At 31.5% G+C, this 26943-nt stretch overlaps 1 protein-coding gene across 4 annotated transcripts in view; it reads right to left on the reverse strand.

The window, feature by feature from the left end:
* Positions 1–26943, reverse strand: part of LOC100159244 (leucine-rich repeats and immunoglobulin-like domains protein 2) — a 145802-nt gene that overhangs the window by 17758 nt on the left and 101101 nt on the right. For all 4 annotated transcript variants that reach the window (XM_003241560.4, XM_001943421.5, XM_008180504.3 and 1 more), the window contains 4 exons: positions 15560–15948; positions 10951–11173; positions 10743–10879; positions 9002–9154 (listed from right to left, as the gene is read on the reverse strand). In XM_003241560.4, coding sequence (XP_003241608.1) covers positions 9002–9154; positions 10743–10879; positions 10951–11173; positions 15560–15926 — 880 coding nt within the window. In that variant the 5' untranslated portion in view covers positions 15927–15948. The remainder of the gene's footprint in view (positions 1–9001; positions 9155–10742; positions 10880–10950; positions 11174–15559; positions 15949–26943) is intronic.

The raw sequence follows: 26943 nt of genomic DNA on the forward strand, positions 1-26943 counted from the left end.
CAACACACCCCAACAGATAGATTTACGTATAGGTGGATTGAATTGTATATTATTATTATTTAGTTTAAAAACTACGAGTGGTGGAGGCACAAGTGGCAATACTTCACATATTTTTACGTAATTGAGAACTTGATTAATTTACTTTTGTAGATAGACAAAATTGAAAATGTCTATAAAAAAAAAAAATAATCTGAAAACTTAAAAAATTATACGACCATTTCGTTAAAATTATGTATAAAGGGCAATTTACCAGACAATCCACCACTGTTTTTTTTTTAATAATTAAATAACTCGAATTCTGATTTTTGGAATATTTAAAAATACGTACTAAAGGACCGTAATTTTTCAAATTTTTAGATTTAACAACAGTACCGTTTAACTATTTAAGGAGCGTCCAGTTACCAACTTATTTTTATCAAATGTTAATTACACATTTTTCTTGTAAATGTTTATTAATCCGATAATTTATTTGACAACTTTGATGTATCTAAATTTATTCTACAGAGCAATTACCTACTAATGATGATAGGTCCATTAAAATAGGCGTGGAAGATATTGGGGCTTTGTTGTATACAAAATTATAGTCATTAATATAATTCAACTTTATAATTTACATATTTTGCATGACTATATAATAAACACTAGATCTAATATTACATACTTAGATATTATATTTTGTATTTTGTATAACCATTTTTAAGCACTATTATCCTTAGTACTTACATTTTAATAACTCGGAAACTAATCGTTCAAATTTTGATTTAGAATTCAAATAAACCAATATTAAAAAAAAAAGAAAATTAGCTTTCTATAATAATTTATAGAAAAATAGGTTGGTTTTCATTTGAAAACGGAGTTTGTATTTCTGCGCAGAGCACTACTTGTCGAATAATGAAAAAACGGTATAAAAAAATATAAATCATAGAAAATATTATGTTCTTTATTTACTTACCTATGCTTATAAATGACAAAATTCGTAGTTTTAATAGATTTATTATATTAATGGTAACGATGAGCCCCGGGGGAGCGTGCTTGAGATGAATTATCCAGAAAAAAGTGGCCGTTATTAATAATGATTTGTATTGCGCTTAGTTAATGTCAGTGATTATACTGCAGACTCATCAAGCATGCTGACCCCCTTTTTCTTCTTCAATACCCTGTTATAGTGTTATACGCTTAAGTTAGAAAGAGATAGTCACTACCTGTGCATGTGATGGGACCTAAAGTTTATGCTATCTTTTTCTGAATATGTTAATATATTGTTATCTTTATCGTTGAAATCCTTTCTATCCATCTTCCTCACTCTCCCTGTCTTCCTCTCTTTGTCTCTCTATCTTTCTTTCTCTCGCTATTAATGGGTATACATGGTCTTGAGTTGTATGCTATTTTTTTCTAACAATGTTGTTCTCGGACCTCTCTCTCTCTCTCCCTTTCTACGTTATCAGTCCATGACTTTGAAATCTACCAACAAATACGGTTATCCATTATCACAGTACCTATAAGACCGAGACGGGGTCGTTAACATTATTATCAATTACAATAACAACATACTTTGAGTGTATTATTTAATACTTTACTTCAAGACTACCACATCTTCTATTACGGGGTTTTTTTTTAAAACGACGCATACAATTTTACACAATTTACATCTCCGCATAATTTACAATATGTAAATAAGTAGGCACCTAATATGAACGCATCACTGTCTAATATCTAGAAGAATCGTCGTCAGCACTTGCTCGGCCGAGTAGGAAGCCGTAGATCCGCCTGCAACTACCGTAAAATAAATAAGTGTCCATTTCGCTGTACCGACCGACAACCACCAGACGTGATTCGGCCGTAAAGCTCAATATAAATCATTCACCCTCCCTCCCACGGTCCAGGGCTCGTACGCGATCCATATACATCTCCGTATTCGACGTCGTTTGGTGAATATAAATTCGCGAGACCGAACAACAAGTGTGAATTATTTGCCCGAGGCGGTGAATCCTGGCCGGATGAGAAACGCGAATAGCGGTCGTGTACCTACCAGCTACGTACCTACGATTTTTGATTTAGTTACTCACGCGGACTTTATAAATATAAATTACTATTTACGGCGAATACCTAATTCGAGGCGAGACGGACGTCGGCGTCGGCCTTTGATTACGTATTCAGCCCGAAATTGAGCGGTCTTATATATTATGTTTTTATACGGACGATGCACGCGCCGCAAGGTTGACGCGTGTTCGGCGTTATGTCGTAATAATAATATAATATATTATAATAAGTGTAAGTCGACCGCGGTGGTGGTCAGGGGATAGGGGTACCCACGTGCACAGCAGCTCGTCGTGGTTTAATGCCGGAGGATAAAACTGCATGAATATGCAAAGTATAGTTTAAAAAACCATAAAAAAAACCATACACGTATAATATGACCGTATTATATTATAAGTAGGTAGGTAGGTAGGTACTGGTAGTCTGTTCAACACATCAGGACATATACCTACGCGTCATGTATTAATATAAATTATTCGTTTGTTTATTTAAAAACCCCTAAACCATTATTAGTGACTGCGATATTATATTATGGTTTATGATTGTACGAAAGAAAATGAGTTTTCTACGTTCGACGTTTTCTCCTGGGTTAGACATTTTTTTAATTGTATCAATACATCTCGAGCCAACGATATTATAATTAACTGAAATGTACTCTGATTTCAATTAGGATTCAGTCGGTGTAACTTGTTAGAGTTTAAAAACAGACTACTAGGTAACAGCAAACGCTTTGAATTTTTAACAATATCATTAAAAAATAAACAATGTCTTAAACGGAATGGACGAGAAAACAACGACTTCTTCCGTACGAATAGCGTATTATTACGATGTTTTTCTAAGAAGACGTCTTTTTTGTTGACATAATACAATTGAAGTAGGAAATGTCATGATTGTGATGTGTATACAATATAATATACTAAGAATGCACTGAGTTCGTTTAACGTCCGGTAGTCATTTTTACGTTCGGGGCATCAAAATATTTTTAGGAAAAAGTTTGAGTTGCTGGGTGGAAAACACGGCCAATACGAATTCATTCGGTGACGGCTCAGAAAAACGTCCCTTTTGTGCAGATAATTGCTGGTGATATCTGGTGCTAAAGTCGACGCGGGTAAGTAGTTTTCGAGTTTCAAATGGGAATCGGGTTCCTAGGACAAATGTATTCCACCGGGAAAAGTTTATGGCCAGTCGTTAAGTCAACGAGAACTAAAACGTGTACACAAACACACGCATACGTAGGTGTATAATATACATTCGTGTACCTACATGTTTGAGCCAACTGATAATGGCTGGTCGTAAAGTGACATAATACATCGTTTTATTGCGACTCTTATATTACTACACCACGCGGTGTATAACCATAGCTAACGGCACTGTAATAATAATATGGTAGGACCATAGGAGGTGCACCGGCCGTAGGCCGGAACGATATATAATTACACTTTTATCGATCGGTGGACACACGATGACACACGTGTAGGGTGGTGTGGGAGTGGCGTGCTTCGCTTGTACCAATATGTATATAATATGTAGGTACCTATGATAAACTGTTGAAACTGTAGTATGCTGGCGAATCCGGGTTAAGTTATCTGAGGAAAAAATTTCTCAGCTAATGGAGTGTAAAAATACAAATTTCCGGGGTAAAACAGTCCAAAATAAACCAAAGCAAACTCCCTATATCCCCGGCAAAGTTGTTTAGAATTAAAAGTAGGATAAATATACAGATTCGATAACAGATAACAAAAATGTATTTACAACATTGATGATATTTAAAACAAAATAAGCAATTAATAATTTATTTTGATTTTTTAAAAGTCATATAACGATACTATCATTAATAATTGTATTTGTACAATGTACATACTTACTACTTGTTTATTTTAATTTATAACATTTTAAATTAAATTAAGATCAAATAGATTGTTATACACATAATAACTAAAAAACGAGCTGAAAAAATATATAATTGCAACATTGATTATGTTTTTAAAAAAATAATGTTTTTTTAAAAGTCATATAACAATACAATCATTAAATAAAATTATGTTTGGTACAACACCCAGACAAATAAAATTGTTAAATACCCACAAGAGATATCATATAAATGGAGATATCTGGTTCTATTTTAGTGCAACAACCAGACTTCTCAGCTATTGTTGACATTTTAATGGATAATTTTTATGACATATCCATTTATATGATGTCATAAAAATGGAGGTGTCTGGTTTTTTATTTTAGTGCAATAACAAGATATCTTCAAGCTTTATTTTTTGGTTTTGAGATCATACAAATTTGATTTTAACAATATTTTCACTACTTATACGAATATCGAAGTTGGATCTAAATATATTTTTTTTTCATTTTTTAAAGATTTTTAAGTGCTTTTTGAAAAAATGTATTAATTGGAGATGTCTTGTTCTTAAAACATATTCCCTGTGTTCAATATTTTATTGTATCAGATAAGTAACTGAGACGTTGGATGTTCTATTTCGATATGTGATGTTTCTTTTTACTACCTACCAATATTTAATTTACAAAGCAATACATTGTAAATAAATAAATAAATATCTCAATGTTAACCAATCGTAATATTATGACGTAATGGTAACTAACGGACGGGCACAACGGGGATATGTTTGTATATACTTAAAATCTCAAATCTTCTCAAACGTATCCAAGTGCTTGATATTTTAAAAAATACTGCTAAATTCGTACGTTTCATGAAACAAGACTTGTATAATACGATTCATGATGATATACACTTTAACTACATTCGGCGACGACAAGCTAGACCGTCGCGGCGCCCATCACCACCCCATCGCGGTTGACGAATATTGTTCCGAATTCTTCGCCGGAAGAGAAGTGCCGAGAACGCGACACCATATTTCCTTTCCATGCCAGCAGAGAAGCGTGTCCCGAAAAAAGAGATCATGGTGGCCGTCAACTAAATATTATTATTATTATCATTATTATTATTATCATTATTATTATTATAATACTCGCGGGTCTCTCTCCGGTCGTGCCGCACCCACCGACCTACGGTCTCTCCGACCGACCACCCCTCAGTCATCGTCGTCGTACCACCGAGCGTACACGTCTCCGCGACTCGCCTGCGCCGGACCTCGTTCGAGCTCTCTCCGCAAACGAAAAGCGGACGAAAACGGACAAGCTCTGTCCCCTCTCTCACTCAACCCCCTCCCAGTGCTTTTGACACGTCCGTTCTGCAGAGAATACGCCACGGTGTTCGTTGTAAATCCGTTTCTGCGGAGTTCGTAATTTATTTTTAACGAGCTTTTTTTTTTTATATGTTTTTTCCCGCCTTTCTTTTTCTGCGTATATAAGCCCCCGGTTTGCTGCTCGAGTGTTTTTTCCCTCCCCATAATTCTCTCACCCTCTCTCTCTCCACACACACACACACACACACACACACACACACATATTGGTACCTATGTATTATAGATCTGGTAGGTATAGGTATCCGTATATACGTATACAAAACGGCGTTGAGATCTCGATTATATTGTATGAAAAAAAAATTCTCAATTCATCAGCGTTTGTCAACGCGGTTTATGCGTTGCAGTAGCATTCTACCCAATAATGAGTACAACACATCGATTATTATACCTATCGCGACTCGCGAGATTATATTATAATATTTGAATTCATAATATGAAATACAGAGTGATTCACCAAGCACCAGCCACTCCCATTTTTTCCTTTAACAATACATCTATTCAAAGCAAGATTTTCGTTATTTTTAAACATACTATTATACCATATTATATGTTTTAAAATTCTTGAGAATTGTTATGCTATACTTATGAAGCGTATTGCGGTGATATAATTTTCTGTTTTTCAAATGAGAAAACCCACATTTTCTACTGTAGATTATTTGGTGGATAATTTTTTAATAGATAATTCAGTTCGATAAACTTGAGTCAAAATTTAAACGTGTAATTTCTCAGTCAATAAAATGTTTATATTGAGGATAAAATAGACTTTAAACATGGTTTTAAAAAAATATAAAATATCTAATATTTATTAAAATTGGACCATTTTTATTAACTATAAATATTTATAGAGTAATACTATCTACTAAAATGTTCAAATCATCATGGACCCCATATTTTCTATGTCCATTATCATGGGCTTACTATAAGATAAATAAATGAAAACTTTCATTGGTTTAAATTTAGATTTTCAGGCGTCGACATTTTCTGCTGAATAATTCACAGTAGAATATGGGGTTTTTCATTTGAAAGGCATACATTTGTATCTCTACAGGACACTTATTCATAAGTAGTACAAAATATTTCAAGAATTTGAAAATATGGTACCTATAAGTATATTTTAAAATTCAAAAATCAGATTTTGAATGACTGTGCTATTGAAGAAAAATGCGGTGTGCATGCTTTGTGAATCACTCTGTATATAAAGGTTTTGACATGATTTCGATGTGCGTTCGAATATTATTGTAATTCGATTTCTAATTAAATTATACCTACATAATTATGTAAGTCGTGTTCGTTGCGTTGCCGAGTGTAGTTCGAATAAGTGGTTCGAGTGACCTAAAATAGGACACACCAATCTACGCTGCTTCTTATTATAAATATTACGAATTCGAGTGTTTATCGAACTACACTCAGACAATCACACATTTCGAACCAACCAACATCCTCTAGAAAATGTGGAAATTCTCGGCCCAGTGGTGTATGTAAAGGGTGAGGCGATGGGTGGATCGTCTACACCCTTATTGTATACTTTTTAGCGGTGTTGATTTCATGAATAATTTATTATCCTCGGGCGGCGTATTTACAATATTCTGATATCGGAGTTTCCAAAAAGTAGTGATAAGGAAATCAGCAGTCCATAATTTATGCAAACCATGAGAAAATCACTTAACTAATTTGACTTAATTAAATGTATATGTATAGAGTTAGGTATTAAATCGAGAGTGCGAGCAACCACTACCATAGATGGATTTGAAAATGAAGAAAAAAATATCTTTATACCTATTATTATTTTAATACTTAAAAAAATGTTAATTTCTCGTATTTCTTTTTTTATTTCTAACTTTTTCGGTGGTTATAAGGAAAAATAATTAAGATAAATCTGCCGTCGACTGTTTAATATTTTCGTGTGGGAGCGTCGTGCGGAATTTTGACAATTTTTAAGTCGTGTTTAAGCTTTCCCGCCTTTTCGGCGGCGCTGCACGCATATCTGAACTTGATGTGTGTTTATATCTTATAATATATTACTCTCAACTTCTGCAGGAAACTGAACGGCTCGAAGTTAAAAACAAAAAAGCCATAATGTCTGTTCGATATGACGTTGCTTACATGTATATCGTTCAGCGTGCAGTGTATTATTGTATAGTGATTTTCGACTTGAAAACTGTCTGTGTTGTGCGTTTTTCTTATCCGTGATCGAATTATCTCCGTTGTCTAAGTTTTGAAACTGTTCTTGTGGGAATTTTTCAGGTATACCGACAAATGTTTCCACACACCGCTGTAAAAGCGATTACTTATACCGGCTACCATCATGATAGCTGCGATGTTGATCCGAACGGCTCTTTTCGCCGGGAAATTTACGACCGCTTAGTTTAATATTATAACGAGTGAGTAAAAATCCTCCGTTCACATTATTTTGCTGTTCGGCAATTTTTTTCTCCATGTTATTATTGTTTAATATTCCACAATTACATTAGACTGTCGTGGTTTTGCATATTTTATTGCAAGAAGTAAATTCACAATTATGATTTCCTTTCGCATAAATTCGGAATCTTCTTCCGCTGAAAGATTATATTATGCAAACGTCGCGACAAAAGAACATTAATTCAATGGACCTTAATCCCGGTCTGATTTATTTGGTATCGCTGCAGTAGTACGTATTAAACAGGTACATTTGAATTTATTTTATACGCATATTACAATCATATATACCGAAGTCGTGTTAAAGTGTAACCGGAGCGTAATGTGAAATATATAAATACTCCCGCCACGCGTGCTGTGTAGGCGGCGTGGCGGATCCATATATTTAAAATTTATGGACGTACCTTCCTCAACATCATATCGAAATGATAACCATTTCGACGGATGACAAAAAATATGATTCCCCTAACGATTACTATTCTACACACATGGCGTGTATAATTAGTCGTTTTTATAATACTACATAATTACTATCCTTATCGAGAAATTATATACGGCTATAATGACATAAGCGCCAAAGGTACAAAAATAACATATCATATTTGCGCCAAAATTAATATTTTATATAAATAGTTATTTAAAAATGTTGATCTCAAAAAAAGTTGTCAAAAAATATAATAGAAATTGATAAACTATAGTTATAAAATTATAGTTTTAATAAATCGGTTGATTTTTCGATTTTTTCGATCTATTATATCTGTTAATTAATATCTATTAATCGTGGCACATACGTACCTATTTAGGATTTTGATGCTTTCGTACGATACAAATTTTTTTTCTAATCTCATTTAGGCACTTAAGTCTTCCACTGCTACATTATACCGTATCGGCGCAAATCATAATATTATGTCGATAAGGTGTCACATTTATAGTTGTTGTCGTCGTTGTTGTTGTTGAATTACCTTTTCACGTCGTTACGTTTGAGCTTTTTGAGAGCACGGTAAACATATTCGCCTTTTGATGTGCTTAACGCGACAACAACTACTTAAATATTTTTATACTCGAGTGGTTTATAATATATTATTATATGTTTTATGGTCGTCGAGAACTGCGTGATGAAAATTCAATTATCTCATCACTCAAGGCATTCAGAATTCCCCGAAAATATATTACTTGTATAATCTTTTAAAATGGCGGACATGATTACCTACAATACCTGCCTGGTATACGAAAAGTCGTCTGTAATTTTCGTCGTTTTGTCATAAAATGTTTTGAATAATATATCATTATTTTTTATTTTTATATCACGTTCTTACCTTCCAAACCAAAAAAAGCCTCTTCATCAATGCTCGATATTTGATTTCCGTCCAACTCCAATGAATTCAGTAGCGGCAAATGTCGAAACACTTTGGCAGGTATATGTTTGAGATAATTGTGTGCTAGGATCAGCATATCCAGTGTTTGTAAACCTTAAATGATAAAATATACAAATTATGCCCAACGGTAGTATTTTTTTTTACAGACTGAATTTGTTGGGTAATAAGAACGTCAGTAATTATTATGAGTTTAGCTGAAAAGTATACTCGGTGGACACGAAAAGAGTGGAAAAAAAAGCCACCGCCATTGCAGTTGTAATATTTATTAAAATTCTAGTCGTAATTATTAATAATGAATATTATAATGATTGCATTTATTATTTATAATGATTGCATTTATTATTTATAATTTATCGAAAAACAGATTTTTATTTTAGACTTGAGATATTGTATTACATTATAATTGTTATTATTCGATTATTATTATCGCTCGAAAATGTTAAACATTATTCTAATATTTATACGCAAAGAATTATGATATGATATTCTTAGTACAATCTGTTATGGATTGTTGTTGTTCATATAGATTCAGCTAGAGAAATTAAAAACAACAACTGTTGTTAATAGTTAAATCACATTTTTACTGGATAAATCTGTACTTTATAGTTTTATACATTACAAAGCTCATACTATGTGAACTAAATGTATCCAGTTTTGATAAATAATTAGTCTATAAACCTTAATTATAATTTATGTAGCGAATAGTAAGCCAACTTTTGGATCACAATGTTCAACTATTGTGAGTCGAGTACCTTAGTATGTACAAAATGTACCTTCCTAATAATAATGGATATCATTTTAAAACACTAGATGATTTTAAATTATTTGTACACAAAAATTATGTTTAGAACTTAACTCTCCCATCACAATCTGGATTTACATGGAGTGTTGTAGCTATATATCTGTAATTAATTTATTATTACGTAATTATTGTGTGCTACATATAAAGTATTATTATTAATGTCATTATTTTTTTCGGTAGGTGGGTAGATATACGAATAATTGTTCTTGTTTTACAAGTGGCAAGGAATTATAAAAAATGCTTATTGTCTTTTAAAATTATTTAAAACAAACATTGTAAGGAACTCGTTCATTAATCATTGTTTTAATTCATAATGAGTACCTACATATTATACATCTTTAAAACGTTTTTTTCAAGACTATATTATCTCTGAACCACGTTAATAATACTTCAGAGTAGGTACCTAAAGTTAAAAGCGATTCATGGATAAGAATATAAATTCAATACTTTTAAACAAAATGTATAGGTGCTCTTGTAAAAAGAATGATAAAAGTCCTGTACACCAGTACACGATTAAGGGCTCTCGATTCTTGAGAAAAATAACATTGAAACTCTTTTTAATAAAACATACAAAAGCGACGGATGTCATACGACGAATGCTTTAATTTAACAAACATGGCTTAATATGTGTGTCATGTGTGCTGTGTAGGTAATAAATTATTATCTTAGCAGCTATTAATATTAAATCTATTTAACTTAGATAACTCGATAAAAGCCGTGTTTCGTTCAAACGTTTATAGTCAACTATAATAATTTTTGACGAATTAGCGTATACCAAAATGATTTTATATTGAATAATCAACTAAAGTAATATTATAATAATATAATGTGTTAGAGTTGTCCTCGTGTATTATAATTTTTAAAAGTAACGATAATTACCTATGAAATCGCCTTCGCTGATTGACGTAATCTTATTTTCTTGAATTTCTAATTTCTTTAGGTTGTCCATCGTCTGCAGAGCTCCGCTCGGTACTCGGTTCAATTCGTTACCACCGATGTTCAATCGTTTCAGTTTCCTGCGGACCGATTAAAACGATATTATTATTACTCAACGAAATACCATCATCAAAAAATGCTACGAAATTACTTCTCTGTTCCGGCGAACGCATTGGCCTCGATGTTAGTGAGCCGATTTTCGTACAAGGTCAATATTTCCAGCGTGCTCATCCCCTCGAAAGCGTTTGCGTGGATGGCGCTGATTTTGTTATGGTTTAAATTGAATATCAGCAATCGATCTAAGCTCTTCAACGCCGGAGTCGGTACGCTGCTTAACGAATTCTGAGACAGATCTAATTGGGTGAGTGCTTTTCCTGTATAGACACGGACAAACGTATGAATATTATATATCAAGTTAGGGTGCAGACTGTGAAAAAAGTGTTTGAGGAATTATTACTGTGATACGAGATTTAAAACCGTGTACACGGCTTACGAACGAGGTTATTTGAAAAACTACCTAACATTTGTGTCGAAGCAATATTAAATAACGACTGATTTACCCGGTAACGTAAATTTGAATTTATTTAAGCTAACAAAAAAAAATTACGATTTGTTACAGACACTATTATTAGTATATAATATAAAGTCTGTTTTTATTTAAACATACAATATAATAATATAATATACTTTTATTCACAGCGACAACTAACTCTGTTCGTTGGTTACAATAATTTTTCATTTGCGCTTTATTTAGTACAGTCAGTTAGCATTAAAATATTTGTTTGCTTTAACAATAGTGCGGGTTGCGTAATGTCGAGCCGAGTCCAACAATCTCACGCGAAGGATGATCAACGAGTATTGTTGTTTATAAATTTATAAAATATAAACCTTTAAGGAAGACGTGACAATCTAATAATAAAAATCTATGGCTCCGCAGGGAATATTCTTCACAGATGAATTTAAATTATAGAAAAGTTATTTTCAAAACGTATACGTATATATACGTTTTTAAAAACACGAACTCCGAATAACATTGTTATTATTTTATTAAAAGTCGGCAGCTCTTTGTAAATAACCAAACAGAATAAGGATTCAACGGGGAAAATGAATATTAATTAGGAAAACTAAAAAAATCAATAACGAGGTCGAAAAACGTCGATGTGAAAAAAGTCGGTGTTCGAATTTTGATATTTCACAGGTACGCGATAAAAGCGTTTTGGAAAATTGTCAGACATATATACACATCGAGTTTGGTACTTTTGAAAGTGTTGTTATTGCCGAGAACTTTTACGGACTAAAATAAAAAGAATCGTTTAAAGTTTTCGATGGGTTGAATATGTTCGAGCTACGTTGGGGGACGGCGAAGTAGGCAATATGATGTATTAATCGTACCCGTAGATGTTTTCGACATTCTCGCGATGTTTTGCAGTATGTTTGATGGGACGTGTTCAACTTTCCGAAACTATTCGCAAATCAGATCGACAAAACGTAAAATCGTACTCGACACACTAGCGGGTCTTATCGAATTCAATAATAATAATAATAATAATAATACCGCATACGAAATCCAATAAAATATAATATTATTACGCAGTCGGTTGATGGTCTGTTATAATATTATAATAAAGTACGTCGACATTTGCATGTCAATCATTATAATAATAATAATAATATTCGTTTCACTACAATATAATACCGTACTACATTATATATTATATATTATAAATTTATAATATGAGGGTGTGTTTTACGTTTGAGTGTTGACGATGACTCGTGCTTGACATCGCGTATTGATTATAACATCTCCACCACGCCACGTACAGGATGTCCCGCGGTGTAAGCTTTTCAAGTGTCGACAAGGGTGAGTAGGGGGTGTGTGTGTGTTCGTTTCACAAGTTATAATATAAACTCGGTTATAAGTTATAACTAACGAACAAAAAAAAAAAATGAAAAACGCACGTGAACGCTGTAAGTCGTCTTGCGTACAATTTAGAGTACCCATTCAATAAAATATAATATAATATACTATAGTGTTCAGAAAACCGGAAGTCCGTGCATTGCTATATTACGACGTACACGAATTTATAATATACAGTATAATATCATTTATGTGCTTGGCTTCTGTTGAGATGTAAACCGTACTTAGTAAAAAAATATTGTGAAATTTTATAATCTATTTAAACAAAACACTCAACACAGACGTCCCCGGGGGAGGGAGCATGGCCACGGGCCTACAACGGATATCAAACAATAGTGTGCCACTTCTGGAGCCAAACAAATTGTATTTACGTCGTTTTTGTACGAAAAGTTGTACAGTCGTCAGTTGAAGTCGTATATACTCATATAATTTGACCGTCTGAGCAAATATAAATGTAAGTACAAATATAAGCATTGAAGACGGTATTATCATCATATTTTGATCATTTTTACGGTCCTCTAAAATTGTTTGACCCCGGGCCCAAAATTATGTGGGCGGGTATGTCAATGAAACAACTGACGAGATCGTGATAGAGGTCGGATTCGTTTGCTCGACGGATGGTTTTAAATTTTAAATGACGTAGTGAAAATTGCTAACTACGATTATATTATTTGATAATCATATGGTCCATAATTATTTATATAGATAACTCGTTTTTTTTTTTTTTTGGGGGGGGGGGCAGATTATATTTTGAATAAAGAACGATACATTTTGGGCGCGTGTTGTGATGATAATTTGGGGAAGTTGAAGATAAAATGGCTAATGCACAAACCACGTGGTTGCTGTGGAGTGTGCAGAAGGGTGTGGACCTTGACTATTATATAATTAGGTTTTATTCGAGGTTTTATTCAATATTATCGTTTTAAAGTTATTTGAATCATATAAGAAGAAAAGTTCTAAATAGAAATGGACTAGTCACTAGAATACTAGGCTGTATAACAGATTTGGTAATCTCAAAAAATCGTTTACATATTTTATCTTATTTATTTCGAGTTAAGACGTTTTCTATTACGCTTCACAACAAATAATAGATTGAATCGTCAATTATACCTTGAGGGTAATGATTTTTGTCAATATGTTTGTAAATAGGTAAATAAAAAAATATGAATTATTCAACAAAATATGCAAAAATATGTAATAATAATGAATATGTTTTTTTTTATTTAGGGTGACTCGTGACTCATATGCAATAAAAAATTGTTAATTATGAATTTTATTTACCAAAATATGAAAAGAACAATTTTTTTTAGTTTTACTCAATATTTAATATTTTTTACATAAAAATCAGAAACTAATTGAAACAGAAACTACTAATTAATAATTGTTTATTATTTATATAGAATTATTATTAATTATTAGTTGTTATTATTACATTGAATATTGCTGTAATGATATTTTATATTCTTTCAAATTTTAAAACACGAATGACTGGAGATGAGAACTAATAATGGATTTATATTGATTGAAACTTGTCGTACTAATGAAAAACCAAAACAATTTATAGGTAATCCTATTGGTCGTCTGACCAAGATAAGATGGTAAATTTCCAACAATTTGACAAATAAAACAATTTAGTTATAGACGTTCATTAAATAAATACCATTAAAAATTAAATTATGCAATTATATGCGTTATGTTCAAAATATGCAAGCAAAGTTGTGCTATTTAATCGAGAATAATCTAAATCGTGGACATATCTGACAACCAATCAATTCGGCCTCAAGGGAAAAAAAACTTTCAAATTCATAAAAATCGTAACCCTGCTTATGACGTAACGAGTTCGTTTTTTTAATCGCGATTATGAAATCTACATTCAATAAAATTATTTATTTACTTAAAAATCCGCGCTGCACAGAATATTATTATTTTAATATGTATTACATTATTTATTGAAGTGAAACAATTTGGACTTGCCTGCTATTATAACTGAAACACGTTGGTTTGTTTGCATTGCCGAAAAAAAATTTAATTAATTTTGTTTACAGCCACCGTCGGAAAATGAAAAATGTTGTGTCGCCGTGTCTGTCAATCCTTGAATAATCGGTATACCAGTTGTGAATTATCAGAACAAAATTATGATCTCATTTTTACTTATTTGAATTCATAAATTATAGCCGATCGATTTAGGGTCATAATCGTACCACCATATGATAGTACAATAACTCTGAATTAATTTTAAATTTCCCTTTGTCTTATCTTTGTATGATAATAATTATAGGTAATAAAATATTAATTTAAATTGAAAATTTTATTTTTATATTTTATTACAATACAAACCTAATATTCTATCGGTTGAATGACTCTGAAAGAAGTTTCACTTCATCCACGCGCACTCCAACACTTTTTATGTATTTATAAATATAACGATATACCTAATTTATGTGTTTTGAAACGATTTTGTTTCGTAACACGTCCGTGGGGTAACCGTAAGCCGATAGTCCACCGGGTGATATCGAATTGAGTCAACGCTAAAAAAGTTTGAATTGAGTCCGTATGGATAAAATGTCATAACTACATTTTTTTGGGAGACTATTCCACGTGGTGTGTCCTGGGTAAGGCTGAAGGGACTCTACTCGAACAACCTAACAATATTGGTCGGACTCCACTCCGATAACCCAAAAGTATTCGTGGGAATCAATTCAATATTTGGGACTTAATTCAATGTTATCCGTCATACCATACTCTGACCCGCAACGACGACGCCCCCCCCCCCCACCCCCACAATCAGAGCACCGTTTTCGATAACCGACGTACGAAAAATCGTCATCGTCGTCATGCTCACCGATGGAACTCAGCGACGACTCCTCGACGACGGCCAGCGTGCTGTTGTGTATGGTCAGGTGCCGGATGTCCATGCCCAGGAATACGAAACCCTGCAACTTGGGCAGGTTGTTGTGTCGGAGCTTCAGGTAGAATATGACCAGCGACGGTTTGCCCTTGAGCACGGCCATCGTCTTGGATATGTGCTGCAGGTCGGTGAACTCGCACAGTATGTCCAAACCGCCATTCTTCTTCACCGTGCACACGCAAGGAGCGATCTCGCCGTGCGTGGGACATTGCTGAATGACCGGGCCGCTGGCAGACCATGCCGGGTCCACGGAGAAGGCCGACAGCAGGCCGCACAACACCAATACCGACGTGGGCACCATCGCTAGCCGGTGGTCGCCATACCTGCAAGGGAAATCCGGAAATCAGTGACAGTTTGTGGGGCACGATTTATTTGTTTATTATTTTTAACACCCCGAACTCCGGGGAGTTGGGGGTATGGTGGTTTACAATATTACAATATAGGTTATACGCAGTATAGTATAAAACAGCGTATATCATTGAGATACACATTATGAGATACAATGTATAAGGATTTACCGCAAAATAATATACATATTATATTATTATAAGGGTTCTAAAATGTTATGAAATTATTTTTTTTGAAATATTTCATTCTAATGAAAAATAATAAACACTAATTTTAATTTAAAATTAGGTGTAGTAGAAATTACAGTAACTATATTTAGTTAAGATGTGTTAAGTGGAAAATGTTATAGAAACATTTCTTACGGAGTACATTATACAAATTACATAATAATTCATATAAACACATTTAAAAAGTTTCAAAACTCATGAACTAAGTTATAAATTTCTTAATTTACATTTATTTAATATTTTATAATTACTAATTATATATAGTTATAACCAGAGTCACTATTATAATTCAAATAAAATACGCATTTTAAATTTATAAGATCCCTATAAACCTACTTAGTAACTATTATTAATATATAATACATTTATCAATACATATACTCTTTTTCAAATGAGAACGCACCGGGTCGCGCATCGTTATCAGAGGCGGAACCACAAGCCCCTCCCACAAAATTAGTAATTAATTTCTGATTAGTCGCCAATGATCGGCTACTTTCGACGCCGCCGGGCATACAGAATGTTAAATTATTATTATAATTATTATTATACAAGGTGGCACCACCTACGACAGCTGAAACTGTCGGGAGTGGGGAGGCCATGCGCGCGTTTCGACCGGTTTTCGTCCGCCGCCCGGTGCGTTCTCATTTGAAAAAGAGTATAGGTATATTCTCTACATCATGATCGGGAAACTAAATATTGGTAATCAGTAATCACTAATCAGCTATGAAATCAGTGTCACCAACTAGTAATGATTTTGTGAAGAAAAAAATGAAAATGATATATTTTTTAATATTTCATTGAAATATTTGAAGAAGGCTGTGAGTTTCAAGTTTGAAACATTTCAAAGTGAAAATTTCATGTGAAATATTTCATACTCATAACGCTACATTTATAATATAGTCACGAAACGAGCGGGTCTCGGAAGGGGAAATCTATTTGGAAATATAGCACCCACTCAACCCTACTAGTATAATATCATAATATATAGGTCAGTGGTTTTCAACCTTTTTTTCACGAAGACACCCTAACTCATATCTGAATAAATGGTGACACGAACTTATGTTAACGAGCTACTAAATTATGTTTATTTTAAGCGTTACCATTTTATTAAAAAATATACATTTACTTCATTAAAAATTCAACAGTTTTATTTAGGTATTTAAATAAAAAAAGCTACTATAGATAATAATAATAAGCAAAACAAATCAGTGTGATACTTGAGATTGGTGAACCTAAACATTTAATTCGTCAATTCTTGGGTGACAAACTTAAAAGTTGGTATTCAATGTTTATTTACGTAGGTACATCATAAACATTGAATATCAGAATTGGGTCCCATTATAATATTTAACAAATACGCTAATTGCGTCAGAAGAAATTTAAATGACTATACTAATTGGCAATTGCGTCCTATGTAAATACATTAGTTTCTTTCAATGAATTATGTAAATCTAACATATAAATTTGGTAGTTTGGGAATTATATGGATGCTCGTGCGTGATGCTTATTTTTACGAATTAAACTCAAACCATATAATTTGTCGATGTTAAATGTTAATACGTCGTTTAATGACTCCCTATGAATTAGTTTTGACGCGGCTTATCGTCTATTGCCTAACATTTTAGATTATTACTTAATTTAAATTACATTCGACTTAACTACGAGACTCACCAGATGAAAATCACACAAATATATAGGCAAGTGCGCCTGCAGGATAAAATCCTACCCGGGGCAAGATAAAAATTATTTATAATCTAATATTAGCTATAGCGATATTGATATTAAAGTACGTGCAGTTAAACAATTTCCAGAAGCGGCAATGGTCCCCTTGACACCCCCCTGCGGGCGCCCATGCATAGGTATATGCAATATAATATAATATTATTATATATATACCTGTAGAATATTCAGTGAATATGCACGCACTAATGAGAAACACAAAAAAAAATTCATATAATTATTGCACTAATGATTAACTATGTGATATAATATACAGAGTGATTCTCTGCATTTTTTCCTCCAACAATGAATTTATTTGAATTATAATTTTTAAAATTTTTAAGTATTATGGAGACATAATATTTTCAAATTGCTACTTGGATTCTTTTTTTATCATTTAAGGAGATTCAAATTTTTTATTGTTAATCCTTAAGTGGGTAATTATTTTGAACATTTTGATTTATATAAATCAAAATTTGAACGAGTAGTTCCAGATGTATTAAACTTTAGGAACTTAGGATAATAGTCCATTATAAGTGGTTAGTTACGCATATATACGATTATTTTGAAATTTTAGTAATTAACATTATATAATTAATTAAAATGTCATCATTTGTAAAAAATCGTCAGAGTACCTATATATAATACCTATATAAAAAGTACTTGGTTATTAACATTAATTAATTAAAATTGTACAATTTGGAAATATCGTCAGAGTAGGTACCTATTATAGGTATAATAATAATTACTCGACAATTAATATTTTATGTAAAATAATTGTGAAGGACTAATATCCATAACGATTATTTTTTACTACACAGACATTGAAAACGAAAATTAGGTCAACAATATTTGTGGAGCGATTCAGTGCGATTATAATGTTTTTATTGATGTGCTTAATGTCTTAAATACCCTATGCTGCAGCTAGTGTTGCAGTCATAAAATTAATAGTAAAATATTATGTAATAGAAGTCTTCATTCTTCAAGAGAATGGACTGTAAAATTATTATTGTATTGTTATATTGGGTTTATTGTTCGGGATAAACTCGTAAGTCGAAGAATTCAAGCCCACGTCGATTTAGTTCTGTTTTCGCCTATATATGAGTAAAAGTGTTGTACGTTATACACTCATCGCCACTATTCAGTACTGTTCGACGCAGGCGGGTTAGAGAAGATTCTACGTTTTTTTTTTTAATCTATTTTGAAGAATAAATCGTTTTCGACTACGCTCGTGAGTTTTATACGAAAGCATGCCGTGTCGATACGAATCGAATGAAATCGCTCAACCTTTGAGTTCTATCGAAAAAGCAAACCTATATAATATATTATACAGAGTGACTCGCCAAACATTCTCTACCTAATTTTAAAAACTTATTTAAATTTTGAGTCTGGACATTTTAAATTAAGTATAGGTACTCATAAGGACCATTAAATACTTTGATATTTTAATATCATTTTAAGAGTGTTCTGCGTGGGTGGTAATGGGTATATACAATTTTTTTTCATAATATGTGAACACTTCATTTGAACTAAAAGTTTCTGAGCTATTAAAATGTATTTACTATAAGCAAAACAGCTTTATAAAAATATAAAATATAATATTTCGTCTTGTGGGTACTTTATATATTATACTTATCATGCTAATAACTTTTTTACGAATTGTAAAATGTCGAGATTCATATTTATTTATTTTTATAATTGTCTGTTCATCATAGCCCCATATATTACCAACCAATTAACATCGGCATGTTGTTTTATGTACACAAAGTCAAATAACATAATTCAAAAACCACTAGTTCGAATTTCGATTTATAAAAATCAAAATGTTCAAGAAAAGACAATTCTGAATTATCATTTACATAGAAAAACAGTGATCCGAATTCGAATAAAAACCATCCACAGGACACTTGTCATAAACAGTATAAAAATCTGAGTAATTGAAAATATTATGGTCTTAGGTACTTTAACCTACATAAAAGTTCAGAAAATCGTCATTTGAATAAATTCGTTATTAAAAAAAAAAACGTGGGAGCGAGCACGGTCGGCGAACCACCCACACTGTATAACTCCGCAAAGTCATAAATAACGAACAATATTTAATTTCAAGCAGGACGGACACACAAGTACGTATAAAATACCTGTATAAAGACCTAGGACCTACTGTGAAGTTTTTGATCCGGGCTGGTACGTGTCGGGACTGTATTATATTATACGTTACTGCAGACAATACCATATTATAATACCGACAAAAATTTGCGCGGGAAACGTTTCTTTTTTCTCATAATTTGGATGCGATAACGCTTATTATTAAGGCTGTGCATTTGTAGGAGAATGCATTTTTTTTTTTTGGTGATTGTGAAACGTAGCTTTGTAAGTACATAATTAGAATTATGTAACTACGAATCCATTTATGAAACTTGTATTTTGCATTTTTTTGGCGTTTTTAAGTTTTTAGGTCATTTTTTGCATTTTTAGGTCATATTATCCTTTCTTAGTTCGTTTTCCGGTATTTTTAATCAAATTCTGCCAATTGACATGTTTGAAAAATATTTTTTTTTGTTTTTTATGCAATAGTAAAGACTAAAGATGAATAAGGTACCAGCAATTAAGTATATTTAAGTTTGTTTTATTATTTTAACAAAATAAATACATAAAAAAAAAATTTTTAAATTTTTCAAGTAAAATAGCATAATATAAAATTCAAATTCAATCAATATGTTTATTATTTTTTTTTTATTAAAGAAACACATTTTATGCATGTAAAATGTAATGTAGTAATGTATAATATCCTATAATTATAAAAATTAAATTAAAAACCATTTTAAGTGAATTTATACTATAATTTTTGGCATTTTATATTGCATTTTTTGTATTTTAAGGGCATATTTTATTGCATTTTTTTGAAATTTTTTAAAGTTTTTTAGTGCATTAAGTTCACAACCCTGTTTATTATATATACCTACACAGCGTTGTATCACAGACTATATGAAAATTTTCATATAGTCTGTGGTTGTATGATAACCGCGGTAGTCGAGACGTGCTAATTATTGTCCTGCGCGACATCCCTAGACGATCGTATCGGTATTACAATATGTATGCATTGTCAGGTATACGTTTTGTTTCGTACTTGGAAACCTATACCCATTAGGTTTTATTAGAGTGAAATGTGTCTTAAAAGTTTCTACCAAGTTTCCGCAGTGCACGACTATCGTTGTCCACAGAGTTATGTGGTATAATATACCTAAATAATTGTTTATCGAGCCGGTCGTAACAATATAACTATCTACCTACAAATACGACGTAAACTTTCTTGACGAGTAATAATAATAACTAATTTCAGGCGTACTATTCAATACTATAATAATTTATCGGAGGAGGAAGAAAAGTACAAAACTCATATTGCTTAACAAACTAATAACATGAATTATTAGCATATGACTAAACACGCGCAGTATTATATTATAGGTAAACGATTTTAAAACGATCATCATAACAAGTGATTAAAAAACCACAATAATGTTACAAGTCGGTTGATCGTAGCCTCGTACTTGTAGAGTTTAAATATAGATTTATTAAATAAATGAACAAACACTCGTCTTTTTAGTTATCAAGTTTATTGAGTTGAACATATACAGACAATAGCATTGTCCAATCTCCACTGCTTTTCTTTCCATCTTTTGGTTCCTTATATCTAAACTTATCTAGAACAATCCCTCCTATATAAAAAGTGCTTACTCGCAGTTTCGAAATTGTACCTGTTTACACTAATTTACAATCATAATTTAATTTCATAATTCTATTTGTTTTCTAAATACTACATTTCTTATTTGTTTACTAATTTCTATACAATATACATCCTTGCTCATTTCCTATGTTTAATAATACCAATTCATAACAATAATATTTGCAAACATGACAATTTTTTGTGTTTGATAATGGTACTCGGTAGTCGGGGGGACCCACCTAAGTTATATATTATTATTATTATGGACACGAACAAATCACTACAAAACTATTCCTACGACTTTCCAACACCGTATTGACAATTCGCGTACGAAAAACCACTGCTTGTTTTTTGTAATTTTTAGTTCAACGACGTTTCGACGTGTACATTTGTCAAATTAACTAAAGTTCGTATTATGGATTTATAATGGCTAGAAGAAAATACTCTAAAAGTTTGATCGAAACTTTCTGTCATTTGTTTTCCCCATAACCGTCGCTGTTTATGACTAAGGCGTACAGACCGCATTTGTATGTACGGGGTTCGCCACAAATGCTTTAGAACGTCGAGTCGATTTCAAGTTTATTAACTATAATAATATTTATATTTAATACGTTCGTAAACAAAATATCTATCTGCACTCGTATTATGTCGAACACCGTATATAGCTATGTACACGTTGTATTTAAGTTCAGTGGGACGTTACGGTGGTGAGTATTGTTGGAAAACACGTCACAGTATAGAAAGTTATTATATTGTTTAAAGGTTTTAAACACTTTTATTGATAAGTAAATATTATATTATGTAATTTATGTCCGAAAAGAAATTGTAGTTTATGAGAAATTTTGTACATACCAAATATTGTGATGATATTATTCACTGTTTTTAGCAATAGGTCCTTGAGGGGTTTAAAAAACGACAATAACCGAATTCATTTATACTATATCTATGCGCAACGCAAAATTTAAATATCTCACAACAATACACGAAGAAGCTTTTAGGGGTGGAATTGTCGAAGGAGATATTTTTTTATTGATTAATATTGTTGTACTTGTATATAGAGGCAGGTGGGTTATATTATTTGATTTGTACATTCTATTTCGTTCGTACAAATTGAGTTTTATTTCGCGGTCTTGATCTCTGCAGGAAATGTGATATAATGTTTCAGAAGGGCGTATTGTTCATACGAATGATGCGATTTATTTTTAATTTTTCTTGCCGTAAGCTACCGAATCCAATTTCATATTATCTTTTGTTTTTATTATTCCAAATTGTACCACTGGGTTTTCTGACCCTTATGTGCCATGCATTCCTTTGGGGCTTACACCGAATTGCACTGTATATATAGTGTATTGAGATAGTGTTTGAAATACAAACTTAACACTTTATTTTCTCGTTTGTGTCTTTAAACTATTATTTCGACTTGATAAAAATGTAGTATTAAAATGGTATATTTCATTAAATTATAGTAGTATAGCTATAACTTGCACGTAAACTATATACCTGATGATCTAAATCCTTTTTTTCAAAATTAAACATTACGCCTAACTAATATATGACTTTTTGACATAATTATTATTAAACTAATTTGTATTGCCACTATTGTAAATTATCGCTCGTTACATAAGTATAATTTTTTTTACATTACTTAGTATATTATGAATATAGTATATATGTTGGATATAGTATGCAGCCTGCATGTTATATATAGAGCTTTAGAAATCAATTTTAGATTCTGATTTATCTAATCTAATTATAAATGAAAATACTTATCACAATATATTATATTTTAATCTACATAATATCATGTGCGAAAAGTTTACAAAGTATCGAATTACGAATATGTACCTATAAGTTTACGAGAAAAAATGTACATCACACGAGTATTGGATAACTTTGGAATAAATATTATATTTCAACTGTCAAATTTTGTCAGTATTACGGATACACGACAGATTAACGTGTTATGATTAATATATTTTAACGTCGAAAAAAAACATTTTTCCAAAGGTCTGTACCAGCTATACTTATGATGATAAAAATAAAATACATAATATTATATAATATTTTGTATTTATCGAGTTGGCCAGATAATAATTTTTACTTTTTACTAGACATAATTATTCAGACTGTGGTGCGTATATATTATGCCTATTCCTTACAAATTAGGAATCATTAAATAAAACTTTTTATTTCAATTTATGTGTGCGTTGGAAGTTTGACTTGTGTAATTTGCATACTTTGCACGTCTGGCTTACCGCAAACGTTTTGTACGTGAGATGTAAACATGTATAGAACGACGTCTGCCAAACCATCGATTTTTCTCGTTTTAAACTTGGTCGTGCTGGGTAATCCCGAAAATTGTGAAAAAATATATATACCCAATAATATATATTATGTATTTGGCGGTAGGTACATACGTTTATGTGCATCGACGGTTACCATATACGACCAACCGCGATAAGAAATAAAAATCAATGACTATTATTAGGAAAAATTTAACGTAAAATCACGTAGCATATTATTATTATACAATAGAAGTTTTAGGAAAATCGAATTATGACCGTAAAGAATTCGGTCGATTTTGAAACGTATCTTTAGTAAAACCACCACGTATTGTCAGAAATAAAAATGTTTTATACGTGAAATATATTATTACGACATCACTGTGAAACGTTAAATGACTTGAGATTGTTATAATAATATTATCTATATTGTATCAATGGTTATCGATTCAACCATTTGGGTACCTGTCGGTTACCACCTATCTGTAAGGTAGCATTAATTTATTTCACCCTTTCATCGTTGTCAATTAATAAATTGTTTTGGCCGTCATAGTGTTATTAATTATTTATTGTGCTTTAGGTACTATAATAATTGTTTAATTCGTAAAGCAAAAAGGTGAAGTAACCTTTTTATTCAAAAAGTTTTAGACTTTTCTCTATGACCAATATATAATATTATGCTTCTCTGCCATAATATCTTTGTTTATTACGATAGTGTATTGTACGGTTTTGAGTAGATACCCATACATATTTAATAAAATAAATTATTCATATAATTCAAAATGCATATAATATGTTGTTCAATGTACTGGAATTTTCGCTGTAATTATTTGAAATGAACTTGTAAAATATTAAACAAGTTTTAAATTTTACAATCAATTTTCCATTCAAACTTTCAATTTATGTCCTCGCCAAATTAGGTTAAGTAACGTAAAAATAACGCTTTTATAGAGCTGATACCACGCTTTATATCGTACAACAATTTCACAGTAGAGACTTCGAAGACTATAACATTAATAGTCAAGTGTTAGTCTTTTATTCTATTATACGACCGTTGTAAATATTTAAAATGCAATAATAAAGTGGTGGATACGATTCGTTGTTGCAGTTAATATAACCAATGTGATAACGTGGGAAATCAAAAGCAGCGACATTTTTATCGGTCAGAATATATCGAAAACCTCCGAATAAAACGCCCCGAATTATTATTATTTAATTTTATAACAACTCAAAGGTATCGGCAACGACTGAAAATAGGTCCTACCTAATTGCTACTTATAACAATAATAATATAATATGTCTATAATGTTTACCTTATATTTTAAATGGCTACCATAGTAACTATAATATACCTATACTATTATTACAAGTCAGGCACCAAAAAATGTCTAGACGTTGTAATCTATATTATAGACTTATGTACTTATGTAATTTATTCGAAAACTAAAGTTTTTTATTTTGTGTGTGTGTGTGTGTGTGTGTGTGTGATTATTTTAGGGTACAGAAATAATGTTTTGGTTCTTGTCACATCCCATCTAAACAACCAACGAAATTTGAACACAACCTTGAACGAATTCTGGTCTCGTGCTCGGAAGTTACATTTACTTTTAAACGATAAATTTTAATGTCGTAGCGATGTAATTCAAAGTTTGGAATTAATGGTAATAAAATGTAAAACAAAAAAATGCCAGTATTATATATAGGTATAGGTAGCGCGTAATACACTGAAATTACTTTTTGGGTATTCATTAATTTAGTGTGCAGTTCACTTTCACTGGTGTTGGCCAATGGGAGAACACTGTCGTCGCACTATCAAAACATATTACACATATTATGTTTTATTATGTACCACGCTGAAACTCTGTTGGAACGAAATGGTTATCTTTAGAGTGATCGTATAGTAAAACAAGAAAAGAACCCTATTTTATTTCATATTTTATGCCGAGCTGTATCGAGAAACCCGTTTGTATTACACGCAGGTAGTAAATTTTCAATGGATGGCCGTCAAGGTGGCCCAAAGGGGAACAATAACCATCTTTATTCCGAAACACCACTAGAATAAATAATATCATAGCATATTTTGCAGAATTCATATTTCTGAATATTTAATTAGGTAGTTATAATAATAATGATAAAAAATTTACTTATAAATTTAAATAAATTGTAGACACGAGTATCTACCTACAATCTGTCGTTCAATTACTTTTTTTAAAATAAATTGTCTTACTTTAAAGATATTTAAATTTAGAATTCAACGACACAATATGCTTTTTATAATATCGTCCTTTTGTTTGTTTGAGTTATAGCGGTACGAATACGTATTAAAATAGTATAAATTTAATGAAAACACGTAGTTGATAGTATATAACATATTTCATAATATACAGAGTGATTCTCTTAAGGGTAAACTCTTATTTTCAAAAAAAGTATTTGAGATTTTGGAATTATTTGAAAAAATTGTGACGTGGCAAACCTACAAAATGCTAGTTCTCTTCTACGCTTACCTAAACTTTATAATATATTATACGTCTTATAACTAATAATTTCCTATCTGCACGTTCAAAATTTGAGTTTTGTAAAATTAGTTAGGTAGGTAAAATACGTTTTTAAATTATCTAAAATACATTTTTCAAAAAAACATATAAAGCATTTAGAGAAAACAAATGTTTACCTTTAAAAGAAAATCAGTCTAAATGTGTTAATTGGTACTTAAATTTTAGTGATATTTTTATACCAATTATTCTTGTCGTCAATTACGATGAAATGGACAGTATTATAGGGGATCAAATCAACAATTTTAGGCGATTTTTCAAATATTGAAATCGATCAATTTCAGGGGCGTCATTTCACATTTTTTCATGGGATGTAAAACCAATATTGAAAATCTAAAGTAATACCAGTCACTCAAGTCATCCAATGAATTTTTTTTAACACACTTTTAGTGTAAATGTAGATAATTTTATAGAAAGTATAAAAAAACAAATAATAATAATTTTGTTAACAAAAATGTTTTTTAGT

Source organism: Acyrthosiphon pisum, chromosome A2 (genome assembly GCF_005508785.2).
Source record: "Acyrthosiphon pisum isolate AL4f chromosome A2, pea_aphid_22Mar2018_4r6ur, whole genome shotgun sequence".
Lineage (NCBI taxonomy): Eukaryota > Metazoa > Arthropoda > Insecta > Hemiptera > Aphididae > Acyrthosiphon > Acyrthosiphon pisum.